General features: G+C 36.5%; 1 protein-coding gene across 5 annotated transcripts in view; it reads left to right on the top strand.

The window, feature by feature from the left end:
* The window catches only part of ABI1 (abl interactor 1), an 84,072-nt gene extending 70,657 nt beyond the window's left edge, over positions 1 to 13,415 (top strand). Inside the window, exons 8-11 of one of the 5 annotated variants that reach the window (XM_080917939.1) lie at positions 2,909 to 3,085; positions 6,110 to 6,196; positions 10,063 to 10,248; positions 13,233 to 13,415. In XM_080917939.1, coding sequence (XP_080774065.1) covers positions 2,909 to 3,085; positions 6,110 to 6,196; positions 10,063 to 10,248; positions 13,233 to 13,408 — 626 coding nt within the window. In that variant the 3' untranslated portion in view covers positions 13,409 to 13,415. The remainder of the gene's footprint in view (positions 1 to 2,908; positions 3,086 to 6,109; positions 6,197 to 10,062; positions 10,249 to 13,232) is intronic. The other 4 variants (XM_080917940.1, XM_080917941.1, XM_080917942.1 and 1 more) reach the window with 4 other exon arrangements.
* The last annotated feature ends 1,263 nt before the right edge of the window (positions 13,416 to 14,678 follow it).

The following is a 14,678-nucleotide window of genomic DNA, read 5'->3' on the forward strand; positions in this document are numbered from 1 at the left end:
GAAGGGCAATCATAATGAAAAAAAATGAGATGAAAGTATCTTAAATGTATTGTTTAAGGAAAATGATCTGGTTATAAACACAGGCTCTGTTTTGTGGTTATTGCATTTATAAACTCATTTGAATACATTTTATATATGGATGTTTCCTTTTTTGTTTTTTTGTTTTTTGTCTTCAAATACTTGATATTTTCCTGCCATTTTGGAAGTTTCAGTTCTGTTTTCTTGCACTCTGATCTGATTCATAAACTGTTTTGTTAGAAGACACTGTCTGGCTTCCTGGAGCCCTGCTTCTCCCAGTGAGTGTTGATGTATAGGCGTTGGGAAACCATTATATACATTTTACATGTCTGCAATTTACTCCCGTAGCTGACAGATTACAAGTTGTTAGAGTTATTAGATTATAGATGGCACTACTAAACGTTAATGAATTAAATCTAATTATTACTAATTTCTTTTAATGAAAGACCTTTGAACTTAACACTATAAGAACACGGAGAAGATTCTCTACTACAATACAACATGGTCCATGTATAATACATAACCAATTTAGTGGGATTTTTATTTGTAATTTGTTTCGATTGATGAAACCTAGCAGCAATTACATCCAATCAGAAGACTGGCTCGAAGGTGGAGACAGGAAGTGAAACATGGAGAGGGAATAGAGTGTGATTGGGCTGCTCTGATGCTACTCTTTGGATTATTCTCTCAAAACTTGATGCAGCCTAGGCTTTAAGATAGCGGGGAGTGCCATGAAATGACTTCATCAGTAGGATGCATTTAGGTCATCTGCAAGCTGCAAAAGACCAGACTGAACACTAATAGAAAGAATTCTAGAGTCAGGCTGGGCGGTGGTGGCATACATCTTTAATCCCAGCATTTAGGAGGCAGAGGCAGGCGGGTCTCTGTGAGTTCAAGGCCAGTCTGGTTGATGTTAACACAGAGAAACCCTGTCTCAACTCCCCTTATCCCCCAAACTTTTAGATGTACACAACACCTTGGATAACGAGGCATCTCTTAATGAGAATTAATTTAGGTGAAATTAAAATGAAAATAGTTGTACATTTTTTCAAAACATTTACATATACTATGGAAAAATAGGGAATGAGATAGTAGAAAACCCTGTGGATTTAGAAATCACTAAAAAAAGTCTGTGAAAATGAAATGCTCTCAGCTTACTTCATAGTTGGAAGACGATTGTTGAAGCCACAATGAGATGCTGTTGTTATGTTCTCTGGATAAGTAAAAATGTAGACAGACATCTCTGTGTGTTTGGGGGTATGTGGATCTTGATGCTACATAGCTGGTGATCTGTGGGTATGCTCTCTCTGCCAAAACCTCTCTTGCTTACTAGTCAAAGTAAATCAGTGTCAGACTTAGATACTAACATCAGAGTACTAGTTCTCAGAACATTAGTTCTTAGAAAAGTCTCTGCTTAGGTTTGTGAGGCCAAAGCTATTTTCTTTTCCATTCTCATTCTCATTCTTTTGGAATTTTTTCCCCTAGAGGCTCTGTGAAGTCTTTGTGCAATTGTGTATTAGTTTATCTTAACACTGTGTCAGTTTGATATTGAGTAGCCATTACATACAGGTGTAAGCCACTCCAGGGACACCTAAGTCTTAATTTTTAAGAGTGGACTTAAGGAAAAAATTGCTGTTTACTTAGAGCACTGACTTCCAGAGCAATAATTCCAAATCAGTCATCAACATTGAGGAACTAGGTAGAAATTTCAGTTCTCAGACCTATTAAAATCTCTGAAGATGGGACCCAGAAATTCCCATTACAAGCTTTCAAGGGGAGATTTTCATCAGTGCTGAAGCTTAAAAACAGTTATCCTAGGGAAATTCAGGAACTAAATTTAGCAGTGTTCATTCATAAGGAGTGATATTCTTAGTGTTAAGAATAGTACCTAAGTACAATTTAAGTAATTAGTAACAGTAATTATTAAGTTATAAAAATCAGAAAAATATACTTAACAGTTTAAATTTTACTGCTTACTTTCTAACTACTTCACCTGGGTTTTTAACCAGATAGAACTTTGAATCAAATTCTGAAACTTGGCTGTGGAGAGGAAGTTGCTTATGAAGCAGTTCCGAATAACCCACAGCTGACAGCTGGTGCCTTACTCAGACTGTTTGTGGAACTCAGTTTGTTGTAGCCAGTGTACATACAAAAGGTCTATACAGTTGTCCTGCGTTCACTCTCGTAGTTGATTCTTGGACACTCCACCTTCAATAAATAAAAAAAAATCCTTAGATACTCAGGTTCCTTTTATAAAATGGTGTGTGGTACTTGCAGACAACTTACACATATCTTTCTTATCATATAGTTCAAATTATCCCTGGGTTACTTATCATACCAATACAATGTAAATGGTCTGAATAGTTGTTCTTGTGCATTGTGTAGTGAACATTCTGAAATGCACATGGAGACAAATAGCATTTGGGACTGTGCAAATTTCAATTTCAATTTCAATAATTGAAAGGATTAATAATGATCAGTGGCCACTATTGTAGCGCTCCACTCTAGTGGTCCTCTTGTTTTTAAACTTTAGAAGTGGAGCTAATTTGGTTTTCATTTTCGTCCCTTCCTTCCTTCCTTCCTTCCTTCCTTCCTCCCTCCCTCCCTCCCTCCCTCCCTCCCTCCCACCCTCCCTCCCTCCCTCCCTCCCTCCCACCCTCCCTCCCTCCCTCCCTCCCTCCCACCCTTCCTCCCTCCCTCCCTCCCTCCCTCCTTCCTTCCTTCCTTCCTTCCTTCCTTCCTTCCTTCCTTCCTTCCTTCCTTCCTTCCTTCCTTCCTTCCTTATTTTGTGTCTGGGTGTTAATGAAGCAATAAGAACCCCCTCCCCCCTGTCCTGCCACATCGGGTGTTTGTAATGCTTTCTTGGTTGCCTTTGACTAATGCTTTTCAGCAGTCCCTGGCGCAGCTCCTGGTTCCCAGTATGGCACAATGACCAGGCAGATTTCTCGACACAACTCCACTACTTCTTCGACATCTTCTGGTGGATATAGACGAACTCCCTCTGTGACTGCACAATTCTCTGCTCAGCCTCATGTTAATGGAGGTCCACTTTATTCTCAAAATTCAAGTAAGCTTGTGTTTGCAGGCATACAGCAATAGTGGAGCTCCTTTTGAAGGGAATTATGTGAAACCCTTATTCTTGACTGTGATAGACAACAATTTAAGCCATGCCATTTCATGCTTGGTTTTGCTTTAGAGTTTTAATCCTTGATAACCATCTTAAATGTAACTGCTTATTATTTATTCTCCAAGGTTCACTTGAGTATAATTAATCTACCAAAATTCAACAAGTACTTGAATGTGCTATTGCTATTACTACAGTATAACTTGAACTAAACAATTTTAAATTTTATCATCATGATTTTGATGGTTCAGTGATGTACAAGGCCACAAACACAAAGAACTAAAAAAAATTAATGAAAAGAAATTGTTGGCTATCACTTCTAAGGTTGTGACCTCTTTTAAAATGCTTTCAAATGAAAACATTTACAATGCCTGCTTACTTTCTCTGTCTGAATTATTCTAACATGGGAGGGATTTTCTTTTTTTAAAATTTTCTTCTGTTTACTTCAAAATACACATCTCAGCACTAACTACAGCCAGTGTTTAAAAATTTTTACAGAAAATACTTAGAAAAGGTTTGAATGTCCAAGGATAAGCATTGAGTTCACTTTCCATGTTAAGATGCTAAATCTATAAGGGAAATGATTTGAAATAAGCCTTTTGTCCAGTATTTGTGTTTGTCATGAAGTTGCTGGGTGTGGCTGACAGGTTTTTCTATGGCAGCTTCTTTTTTAACTGTGTCCAGAACTGAATGGTCCATAAAAATATTGATGACTATGCTGTGTTTACATGAGAATTTGCTTGTTTTTTTATTTATATTCATATTACACGTATATTTTTGGGTTTTTATTTGGTTTTGAAGACAAGACCTTACTTTGTAGCCGTAACTGGCCTAGTACTGCCTAAGTCATGCTGGCCTTGAACTTGTAGCCCTCCTGCTTGTTGGCATGACAGGCAAGCACGACTATGCCTAACTTAGGTAGAGGCTGTTGGTCTTCTGTTTAAAATGTTGAGTTACAGAGCAATTGGGTTACTGCAAATTGAAAACCACTTTGTCTTAAATGTCTGTATTCACAGAGAACCTTAGGTTCATACAACCTTTTCCAGGCCAGAGTTTTCATTGAGGCTACTATGAGATATTAAACTCTTGCTGCTAATTACCTCACACTCCCCTTGGCGTCCGGGCACTATTGAATGTCCTATAACTTAGTAGTTTACGTTTTTCTTTTTCTTTTCTTTTTTTGAGTTAGGTTGTTCTGGAACTGACTAGAGTTTAGGCTGGCCTTAAATGCATAGATCTACATGCTTCTGCCTCCTGAAACCTAGAATTAAAGGCATATGGGCATATACAATCAAGACAAATTAGTTGTTTACCCCACTAGTTTCACTAATTTTCTTTTCATATTCTGCTTTTTACAATCCCATCTTTATGTTCATTATCTCCCCTTCCCCCATTTTGTCTTTTAATTTATCCTCCAAATAGGGTTTTTATTTCACTGATCCACACTTGTCTAGATTCACATGATTGTGGGTACTTCCTTAGTGGATATCAGTATTCTTTTTGAAACTGGAAAGGAAACTTAGCCTCGGGTGTGAAGCATTTTTTGTTTTATCCATTTCTCCTTCAGTGTGAGCTGCTGGTGCAGCTTTACTGGTACGTGGCTGTGCTTAGTGCTGTGCTGTGCACGGTCTCCTCAGTGCGTGCTGGTGATGGCATCTTCATAGTACAGGTCCTGCGTCTCCCTCGGCTGACGAGCATGACTAGTCACTACGGGCCTTTGCTCGGAATTATTTTGACTAATGGGAGGCTTTTTTGTTTGTTTTAAATCAATACCCTCTAACCCTTTAAAAAGTCTTCTCTGTAACAGAATGAAAGACCAGTTTCTGCTAGTAGACTGAATGCTGTTTTTAAATTTGTATGAAATATCAGTGAATATGTATTTCTCTAATATTTAACTTGGAACTTCTATCACATTTTTATGCTTACCAACAAATTTGTCCCTTGGATTAAAATGATAAATTTTGATGAAATGATCTTAGGGACCAATAAAGTTGTTTTTCTTGGTAACATCACTTATCGGTGACCACCGGGAAGCCGAATCTTTCCACCTAAACCCATTAACTTGTTCTGTGTCAAAGTGAAACAAAGTAAACATCTTTGCTTCTAGTTTGTGCCATATATTTGTTAGTCATATGGACACTTGGTACCACTTTCCTATATATTTTCTTCTGAGAAAGGTTACACATACTTCAAGCCAGCCAGTGTCTGGTTGCATTATGTCAATAAGAAATTAATATAGTGCAAATAATTGTACATTTTGACTGATTAGAGATTAAGTTTCTTTTTCAGTATCCATAGACTATATTTGATAACTTCCCCTCAGAAACAGAAAAATTAGTCACTAGCTACATGGAACATTCTGTCCCTGTTAGGGCTGATTTCTTACAAATAAAGTTGGCAACAAGTCTTACTTTGTAAGAAAGAGTGTTTCCCAGAGAAATATATAAGCACTTTCTTTAAAGGAAATTCATGATTAATGTATTAATGTATTTGCATATTTATATAGATAATCAACAGCTGTTAAACATTATTTGGTTTTAAATTGATATCTTTACCCTAAAGTTAGACAAGTCTGTTAGTTCATAGACTTAAAGAGAAACATTGTTTTGGAAAGCTCTGTAGGTGTTTAATTATGAGATATTTTAAAAGCCTTTTCTTGAAAAATATTGTGCTAAGATGAATGTTATAGTAAATTAAAAAGTTCCCCAAATAATGTAATGCTAGGTTAAAAGTAAATGCATTTATCATTTTATGCACTTGCCCCTGTGGCTGACCACAGCATGGCCTTGGGTTCTGTGGGGATAGAACTCGAGGGTAGCAGGGTTTGTTTGTTTGTTTTGTCTGTTTTCATTTGCAGACTGTTCTTGGCATACTATTTCTGTTTGTAGTCCTTGTAACTGACTTCTGCTTTTTGTTTGTTTCCTTTTCTTTATCTGTTTTACTCCCAATACTGTGTCTTGCTGCCAGTTTCCATTGCCCCTCCTCCTCCCCCCATGCCTCAGTTGACTCCACAGATACCTCTCACAGGCTTCGTGGCCAGGGTGCAGGAAAACAGTAAGTCTGGAAACACAGCTGTCAGAGATTAGAGACTGTCTCCTATAGCATGCATGGCTGATGAGTCACCATTTTTCTTCTTATTGAGAAGCTAATCTTACCTTGAAGAGTAGGTACAGATCTGAGTTACTGAAACTGAAGAGCACGGGCTTCTGTTCTTTTCTCCTGTCTGCATGATTTTACTGACCCATATCAATTTCAAAACTACAGTTTTCTTAAGGATTTAGATGATCTAAGGTATGAGATCTATTATTTCTCTATTTTTAAGCAAAGAGTAAACACAAGAATGCAAATTATATTGAAATCCCTAATAGTTACTGGGACAATCAGAAAACACTTTGCAGCTGGGTATGGTGGTGCATGCCTGTAATCCTAAACCCTTGGGAGGTTGAGGTAGATTGAGATCTTCATGTGTTGGAGGATACTCTGGGCTATATTGTGAGACCCTGTCTTTAAACAAATATACAAGTCAAAACAACAATGAGAATGTATACTCTAAGAGATTTGTCAAAGTAGAATTACACTGTATGTTTATTAGGAAAGTTTTTAGGAAGAGCCATGAAACTTAAGAAACTTGAGGAGAAACTTAACTCCTATAAATTGTTCTCTGATTTCCATACATACAGAAGATAAATGTAAAAAACTTAGAGAATGATTGTAGATACTGATCCTCTATGAGGCTTCATGGCTGGAGAGGTAGCTCAGTGGTTTAAGAGCATTTGTTAGTCTTGAAGAGGACCTGGGTTTAGTTCACCCAGCACCCATGTGGCAGCTTACAACAGACTTGATTCCAGTTCTAGAGAATCCAGTGCTGTCAGCTCTGTACTCATATTATGCATGTAGGCAAAACATTCATGTACTTAAAAATAAATAGTAAAAGCCACAAATCTCTAAGAGTAAGTGAGTCAAATGCATGTTGTCCATCTGAGGTACGGGCCAATAAATGAGTAATGCTGGCCTGTGAGGACATATCCCAAATGTAAACCTGTTAATCTTCTAAGTTTTATCTTAGTGAAGACTGGGTTTAGTAACTTATATTTTTGAATATGTATACTTAATTTAAGTAGATAGTATTACTGATAATATTTGAGATTACAAAAAATGTCCAGAGTGTATGTGGCAAATAAAAAATACAGTTGCTGAATAATTAAATGTCAAAAATTGAAATTAAGATAGTACTTAATTTCCAATTTACCTCGCTTGGAATCTTCCTAGAAATACATTTCAGAATTGTCTGAGTAATGAGCAACTGCTTAAGGTTTTTGAAAGATTTTTGTCAGCTTTTGCTGACTCTTATAATGTTTCCCTCAGTCCTTCTCTCCCACCAGTCAAATAGTTATTCAGTGTTATATAGTAGGTTCTGGTAAGAATACAAACAAAAAGTTTACGACAATCTTTTCATGAGATGTATAATGAGCTTATTGCAAATATAGATTTAGAATTTTGAAATTTTTTGAGCGCAAACACTCTTACTATTAACTTCAGTTTGAAAATCCTGTGTTCCAATATTTAAAATTAAATAAACCTTGGGTGTTTAACAGTGATAAGAGTAAATTGCTAGTCACTGCTGCTCCCTTCCCTATTTTTGATGTTCTAAGCAATACCCAGGGCTTTGTATGTGCTGGGTAAGTTGCTCTAAGACTAAACTTGATGAATGACATTCTCTGATCCTGTAGTTTGGCACAGATCTCTGTGTCACTGAGCTGGCCTTGCAGTAGAGTCCCTTCTGCCTCAGTCTCCTGAGTGTGGGAGGGCAGGCTTGTTTATTATGCTCAGCCATATTGCTGTTTCTTGATGCTGATACAGTTTAGGAACTAAACCTGGAACTGGAAGGTTATGCAAGTTCATCTTTTTACACTGCTCCATCATGAGGAATTCTAGGAAATAAGTTTAGTTGTCATTGAACCGGAACTTTGTGGGCCCAGAGATAACTGGAAACGACAAAACCCAGTGTTCGTATTCGCTATTCTCAGAGAAACACCTTGACACAGTTATTTCTGTTCTTTTTACCCAACACATCATTATTCTTACACCACTGATATTCCAGGTTTATTTTCAGGTTTTTCTAAGCAAGTTAAAATTAAAAAATTGTGTATCAGCACTTTAAATATTTTATCAAGTACACATATTTTATGTGCTTTTAAAATACCATTGTTCTGGTACTCAGAGAAAGTGACAATAAATGCATGTAGCTGTAACCCAGTCTGGTATAAGATATGAGCTCCTAATGATTCATGCCTTTTATTATTTAACATTAGACAGGCTTTTAGACTAAATATGAATAATGTTAGATAAAGTACTAGAGCAGAAAGTTGGGTTGATCAAACTTTTGCCATAAAATTGAAGATAAGCCATTGTCTACTTAATGGCAGTTGAGTAGAACTTTTCAACTAATACATTGTAGAAATGCAGAGTGACAGCTGTTCAGGGAATCAAACAAATATGTAATATATACCTTAAGCCAGTTAAGGGTATGTGCTGGGCCTGTTTGATGTCAGCCTCGGTCCATAGCCACTTTATTAACATAAAAAGCTTTATGGAGGAGGTGTAGTTATAGGCAGCGTATCAGCGCATGTGGCACACAATTGAAGCAATATGAAGCAGGACTGTTCTCTGCTTTTTGCCTTTTTCCTAGATCCCAACATACCATCCTCAGTCAGGAACAATAACCTGTAAAACTTACATCAGTTAATACAAGAATCTTGCCTTCTTTTCTTTCTTCTCTCTCATTAAAAACTCAAAGTTCTCTTTGTGTATTTGTGGATGGCCTACAATTAGCTGTGTAGACCAGGCTTGCCTTGAACTCACAGATCCCCAAGCTTCTGCCTCCCAAGTACTGGAAATAAAGGCATGCACTACCTTCCCTGATTCGCCCCCCTCCCCCAAACTTTTAAAGGAATTTGTGGAGTAGAAGTTTGAACATTAGTTGTGTTAGCTTTGGACGTTTTAATCCTAGCAGCATCAGTGGCTGAATAAGTACAGTTCTAGTCCTACACACCCACTTTGTGTTAACACCGTCAGTTCTTAAAGCATGTGTACACATACCCCAGCCGTCTAGGATCTGAAGTGTGATTCATTTCTGTTTGTTTATTTTTTTTTCTTTTAAAATTACTACATCATCAGTATTTTATGTTTAAATCTTAATTGTGTTTTAAGTTAGAAATTGGATCTTTAGGATCTGGTATCATCTCATGCATTGTTTTATTAGCCATAGTACAAAACTATTAGTTTTCTTTTTACATTAAATTTTGACTATAACTATATTTGTTTAAAGATACTGAATGCATTTGGAAATTTTTATGTTTGTTAAAACAAGTAAAAATAGAAAACAAACAAACAAAACCCTACACAAAAATTTAAACATGATATGGCCAACCTGGCTTTACTCTTTATTAAAACAATAAAATAAAAGATATGTCCACTTGATGTAGTTTCTAGGGCACTAAAGCTACTAAAAGCCAAAATTGCAGGCATGACTATGCATATAGTAAAAACTGTCACACCTCTGCTGTAAAATGTTTAGTGGAATTTCATGACAGAGTCCTCAGGCTACTCGGCCTAGGGGAACATTTGTTTTTACCTGAGACTTAGGATAAAGAAACCTCTTTACTCCTGTAATTCTAATGAAAGTAGTTACTGTATCCTAACCTCTCCATTCATTAATGTAGTATTTATTATGCTTATTTTTATCTCATTTTATTGTTGCAAAATTGTGCTTAAAAGTAGTATAAACTTTAACATACCCAGCTTTTACTTCTAATCACTGCATGTTTTATATAGTGCATGATATATGAGTTAGAACTTTGTTAAGTTCTGTTAATTTAAAATATTTCCTTTATATTAATTACTTGTCTGAACCCTTTTAGTTGCTGATAGCCCAACTCCACCACCACCTCCTCCACCAGATGACATTCCTATGTTTGATGACTCTCCACCTCCTCCCCCACCACCTCCTGTGGACTATGAAGATGAAGAAGCTGCAGTAGTTCAGTATAGTGACCCATATGCAGACGGGGACCCTGCATGGGCTCCCAAGAACTATATTGAGAAAGGTGAGGTACTGTTATCATGGATTGATGTCAAGTATAGTAACCTGATTATAGAGTTTTATTACTATTTACAAAAATGTCTCATCCAGTGTTACTTACCCGGAACCGTCTTACCAGTCAAGATAGTAACCCTCACTGCATATACTTTGTGTTTCAGGAGTATTGAAAAGGAGACTGTTTCTTTATACTTTGAATTAAAGTTGTAAGATGCATCTTTTCAAACCATGCATGCTTCTAGCTTCAGATTAACTTGCTTGCCTCTGTTTTATAGATCAAACATTTAAGGCACAGAACTTAGCTAAATGAAATGTGAGTAGATGTAGTTGTGTTCAGTAAAACTTTATTTATAAAGACTGGTTGTGGGGAGCTGGAGAAGTCGTTTGGAGTTAAGGGCATGCTTATAGGTGCAGTTGTTTCCAGCACCTACAGGGTGACTCATACCGTCGATAACTACAGTTCTGGGAGAGCTGATGACCTCTCGTGTCTGACACCACACATGCATGTCCTTTCAGATACAGATATGCAGACAAAACACTCATCGTAGAAAATAAAACTTAAAATAAGTAAATGTAATTAATGAATGATGATGGCTTAGATTTGCCTTTGGCTATCATTTGTTGATTTTTTTTTTAAGTGTTCAAGTTAATATTTAGCAGGTTTAAGCTGGGCATGACTTGAAATCATATACCAATATATTGTAGCACCCAGGAGTCAGAGGCAGGAAGGTCATTGCAAATTTCACATTAGTCTGGTATATGGAGTATCTCAGCCTTCTGCTATGTGCAGAGAAGATTTAGTAGGATTATTGTCATACTTAAGGATGCTGTTGCTATGGTAAAACACATGACTGAAATCAGCCTGGGGAAGAAAGGTCTTATTTCATACAGCTTGTAAGAGAAGTCAGGGCAGGAACCTAGAAGCTGTAAGGAATGTTGCTTTACTGGCTTGTCTCTCTTAGTTTCACCAGCCTGGTTTGTTGTTGTTTGTTTGTTTTTGTTATTTTAAATTACATCCAAGACCCAAGAGTGGCACCACCCAGGATGGGCTGTGGCCTCTCACATCAGTCAAGAAATGCACTGCAGATTTACAGGCCAGTCTTACTGAGACAGTTTTTCAGTTAAGATTTTCTCCTCCCAGATGTTTCTAGATTGTGTCAAGTAAGCCAGCACACTTTCAATTAAAGTTTTAATAACCACTTTTGTGATGACAGGATAATGAAACCTGTTTAGCCTGGCTGGCTCTTCACTTTATGACATGACTATTTCAAAAGCCCTGTTCTTATTGATAATGTATCTTTATGTATATGTAATATATGCTGATGTGATACTGGTCTTTGTATTAAGCTAGTAAACTTAAATTCCAGAGAGCCTTTACAGTACATATATAAAAGGGAAAGTTTGACCCTTTTTCTTGATTAGATCCTGGATAGTATAATCAACATCAAATTATTAATGGTAAGTAGTTGTGAGAGAAATTATTTGAGGAGTGTGTACATTGAGTGAGACCCTTAAACATAGAAAGCAAACACAATGTGCTTTAGTACTTTTCTGAGCCATTTGCATTAGAGGAACTAGTTTTTGTTTTGTTCAAAGATGTGAATGTTTGGGCCTTTGTTAGTCAATGTAAAGCCAGCCCACAGCACTGAATCACACCTCCAGTGACTCTGTATACAAGAGTAATACCAATGTTAAATGATTGTTGGTCTTTTGTGATGTCACATACTACAGGGTTTTGGAATGAGAAAAGACTGCCTATTTAATTATTTTAATAAATGATGGTAATCAATCAGTACTTTAAAAAACACTCCTGTATTAGTCATATATAGTAGAAAATTACTTGTAATTTTAGAATTATCTTACAAAAATGAGTTTAAGGGAATATTTAAATTTACAAAGCAATAATTAAGAAAGTATTATACATGTAAGTTGCTTTCTCTTTTTACAACAATGGAAAGAGAATATGTTAACCGGAAATGAGTATCTTGAATTTTGTCACACTTTCTGGGGTCTCCCTTACTTTTGCTGTCTTTTAAAACAAACTTTTAAAGTGAATAGACTTTTTTTCTATTTTAAAATCTGAGTTTTTCCCCATCAGTTAACATGGAATTTTGAATACATAGATTTTCAGCAAATGTGTGCTATGGTCAGATTAAGACAGTTTGAGTTGTTATCTGGTTTACTGAATAGCTTTCTTCATAATGCATTTGTAAAATGGAACTTTGCTCAGTTACTCCATGGATATTTGTCTTAATGAACAGATATACTAAACAACAGCTTGGTTCTGTGGGAGTGAGTGCAAGCCAGTAATGCAAACTAAAGCAAACCAAGAATCTGTGACCAGTCTACACTAAATAGAACTTGTCTCAGAAAACTAAAAACAAATCTAAAACCACCTAAATTCAGAAGTTTAAAAATTATCATTACTTTGTTTTATCGGAAAGGACATATGCCACTCTGTGCATGAAGATCAGAGGACAGTTCCCAGTTAGCTGCTGCTCCTACCATGTAGGACTCTAGGACTCAAATTCAGGCCATCATGCTTGGCACTGCTTCCAAGCTGAATCACCTCACTGACCCTCCGATGTTTCTTAAAGAGATTTTGTGGAACCCAGTGCTTTCTTTCATGTGATCATACTGTCAGTGTCGCCATTATGTCAAGGCAGTGGCTTAGGAACTTGATTGAGCATTTACTCATACTAATAGAAAAATTAAGTCCAGCTAGGTAGAGGCAGCAGCTGTGCTTAATTCCAGTACTTGAGAGGCAGAAGCAGGCAGAGCTCTGTGAGTTTGAGGCCTGACTGGTCCCCAGGACAGCAAAGGCTATTCCACAGAGAAACTGTCTTGAAAAACAAACGAACGAACGAATGAATGAATGAATTCCCACTAAAAATAGTTTTCCTAAACTATAGATTTAATTGGCATTACATCTTAAAGTTCAAGTAAATGTTCGAGATAGTATTCTCATGTCATACTTTGTTTCCTCCACAGTCGTTGCAATATATGATTATACAAAAGACAAGGATGATGAGCTGTCCTTTAAAGAGGGTGCAATCATCTATGTCATAAAGAAGAATGACGATGGCTGGTTTGAAGGAGTTTGCAATCGAGTGACTGGACTCTTCCCTGGGAACTATGTTGAATCAATCATGCACTATACTGATTAGTTTTTCTTTTGTTTTCTTTTCACGTAGGTTATTACTCCGTCATACTGTGGGATTATATGGTTAACAGAATTGTTTTAATGTTTAAAATGTGCCCATATTTTCAGGACGTTTTATTGATATATTTGGATGTCTACCTGTAAGCATAAATTTTGGAGGCAGTTCAAACATTGCTGAACAGCAATTTATATCAGACTGCCTATAATTGATTATGCATATATACTCACACCTTGATAAGCTTATGACCAGCCTAAAAATTGTGGGGATGTGGGTTATGTTTAACAAATCATGGTTCAGAATGCACCATTACATGTTTCAGTGCAGCATGGTCACTAACATTGTGTCAGACTAATAGGAAAGAAAATAAACCAGAAAACTTTACTGGTGGTGCTGGTCATACTTCTGATTTCAAATCTCATTTTTTAAAAAAATACTGTGTTTAAAGCATGCATAAATTTTTATGTACTGAAATATACTTAACAATTCAAGATGCTTCCAATTTGTGTAACAATTATCTGGAGTACTCATACTTGAGTCTCTTAAGTTCTCCATGTGAAATGAAAGACTCTGTAATGTTGTAATTTGTATCTAAGTTTTTTAATGAGTGAAATTTGCATTATAAATTTTCCATTCATAAATATATAAGTGAACCAAAGGATTTTTGTCCTCTCCTTTACTGGTTTGCTTTAATCATGTGTGCTTGTGCATATGCATGCACAACCTCATCCCCTAAAAAAGGATTTATTGTAGAATTATGGTTCTATTTTCTCAATGCATCAGCTTAAAAATATTTTTAGCTTAATCTTGTGTCCAAACAGCAATGTGATAGAATTTTGCAGATTTTGGAGCTAGACTGTCTAAGCACATGATATTCTGGGGGTAACATCTGAAGGAGTGCCAAACTTGTCCTTTGGATTTTAATGAAACTGAATTTACACTGACTCAGTGAAAGGAAAATCTTTTACATATTGTAAAGATGGATTCAGTTAATTTGTGGATAGGTATATTTAATCCACTGCCTGGCACTAGAAACATGAAATTTTACAATAACTGGGAAAGAAGCTTGGCCTTGTATTAATCTGTAAACAGGTAATAAGCAGGTTTGTAACTTAAATGCATCATATGCACTTTGTGCGTCTCCTTGATCTAAGGGGGGGTTTGAGGGATGCGTCTTGTATGAGACTGTACTGCATAGGACATTAAAGTAGATCTCACAAGTGTGGGTTTCTATGGACTGAGGGCTACAGATCTATGAGGGCACAGTAAGTGATGA

This window comes from Micromys minutus (genome assembly GCF_963924665.1).
Source record: "Micromys minutus genome assembly, chromosome: 6".
Lineage (NCBI taxonomy): Eukaryota > Metazoa > Chordata > Mammalia > Rodentia > Muridae > Micromys > Micromys minutus.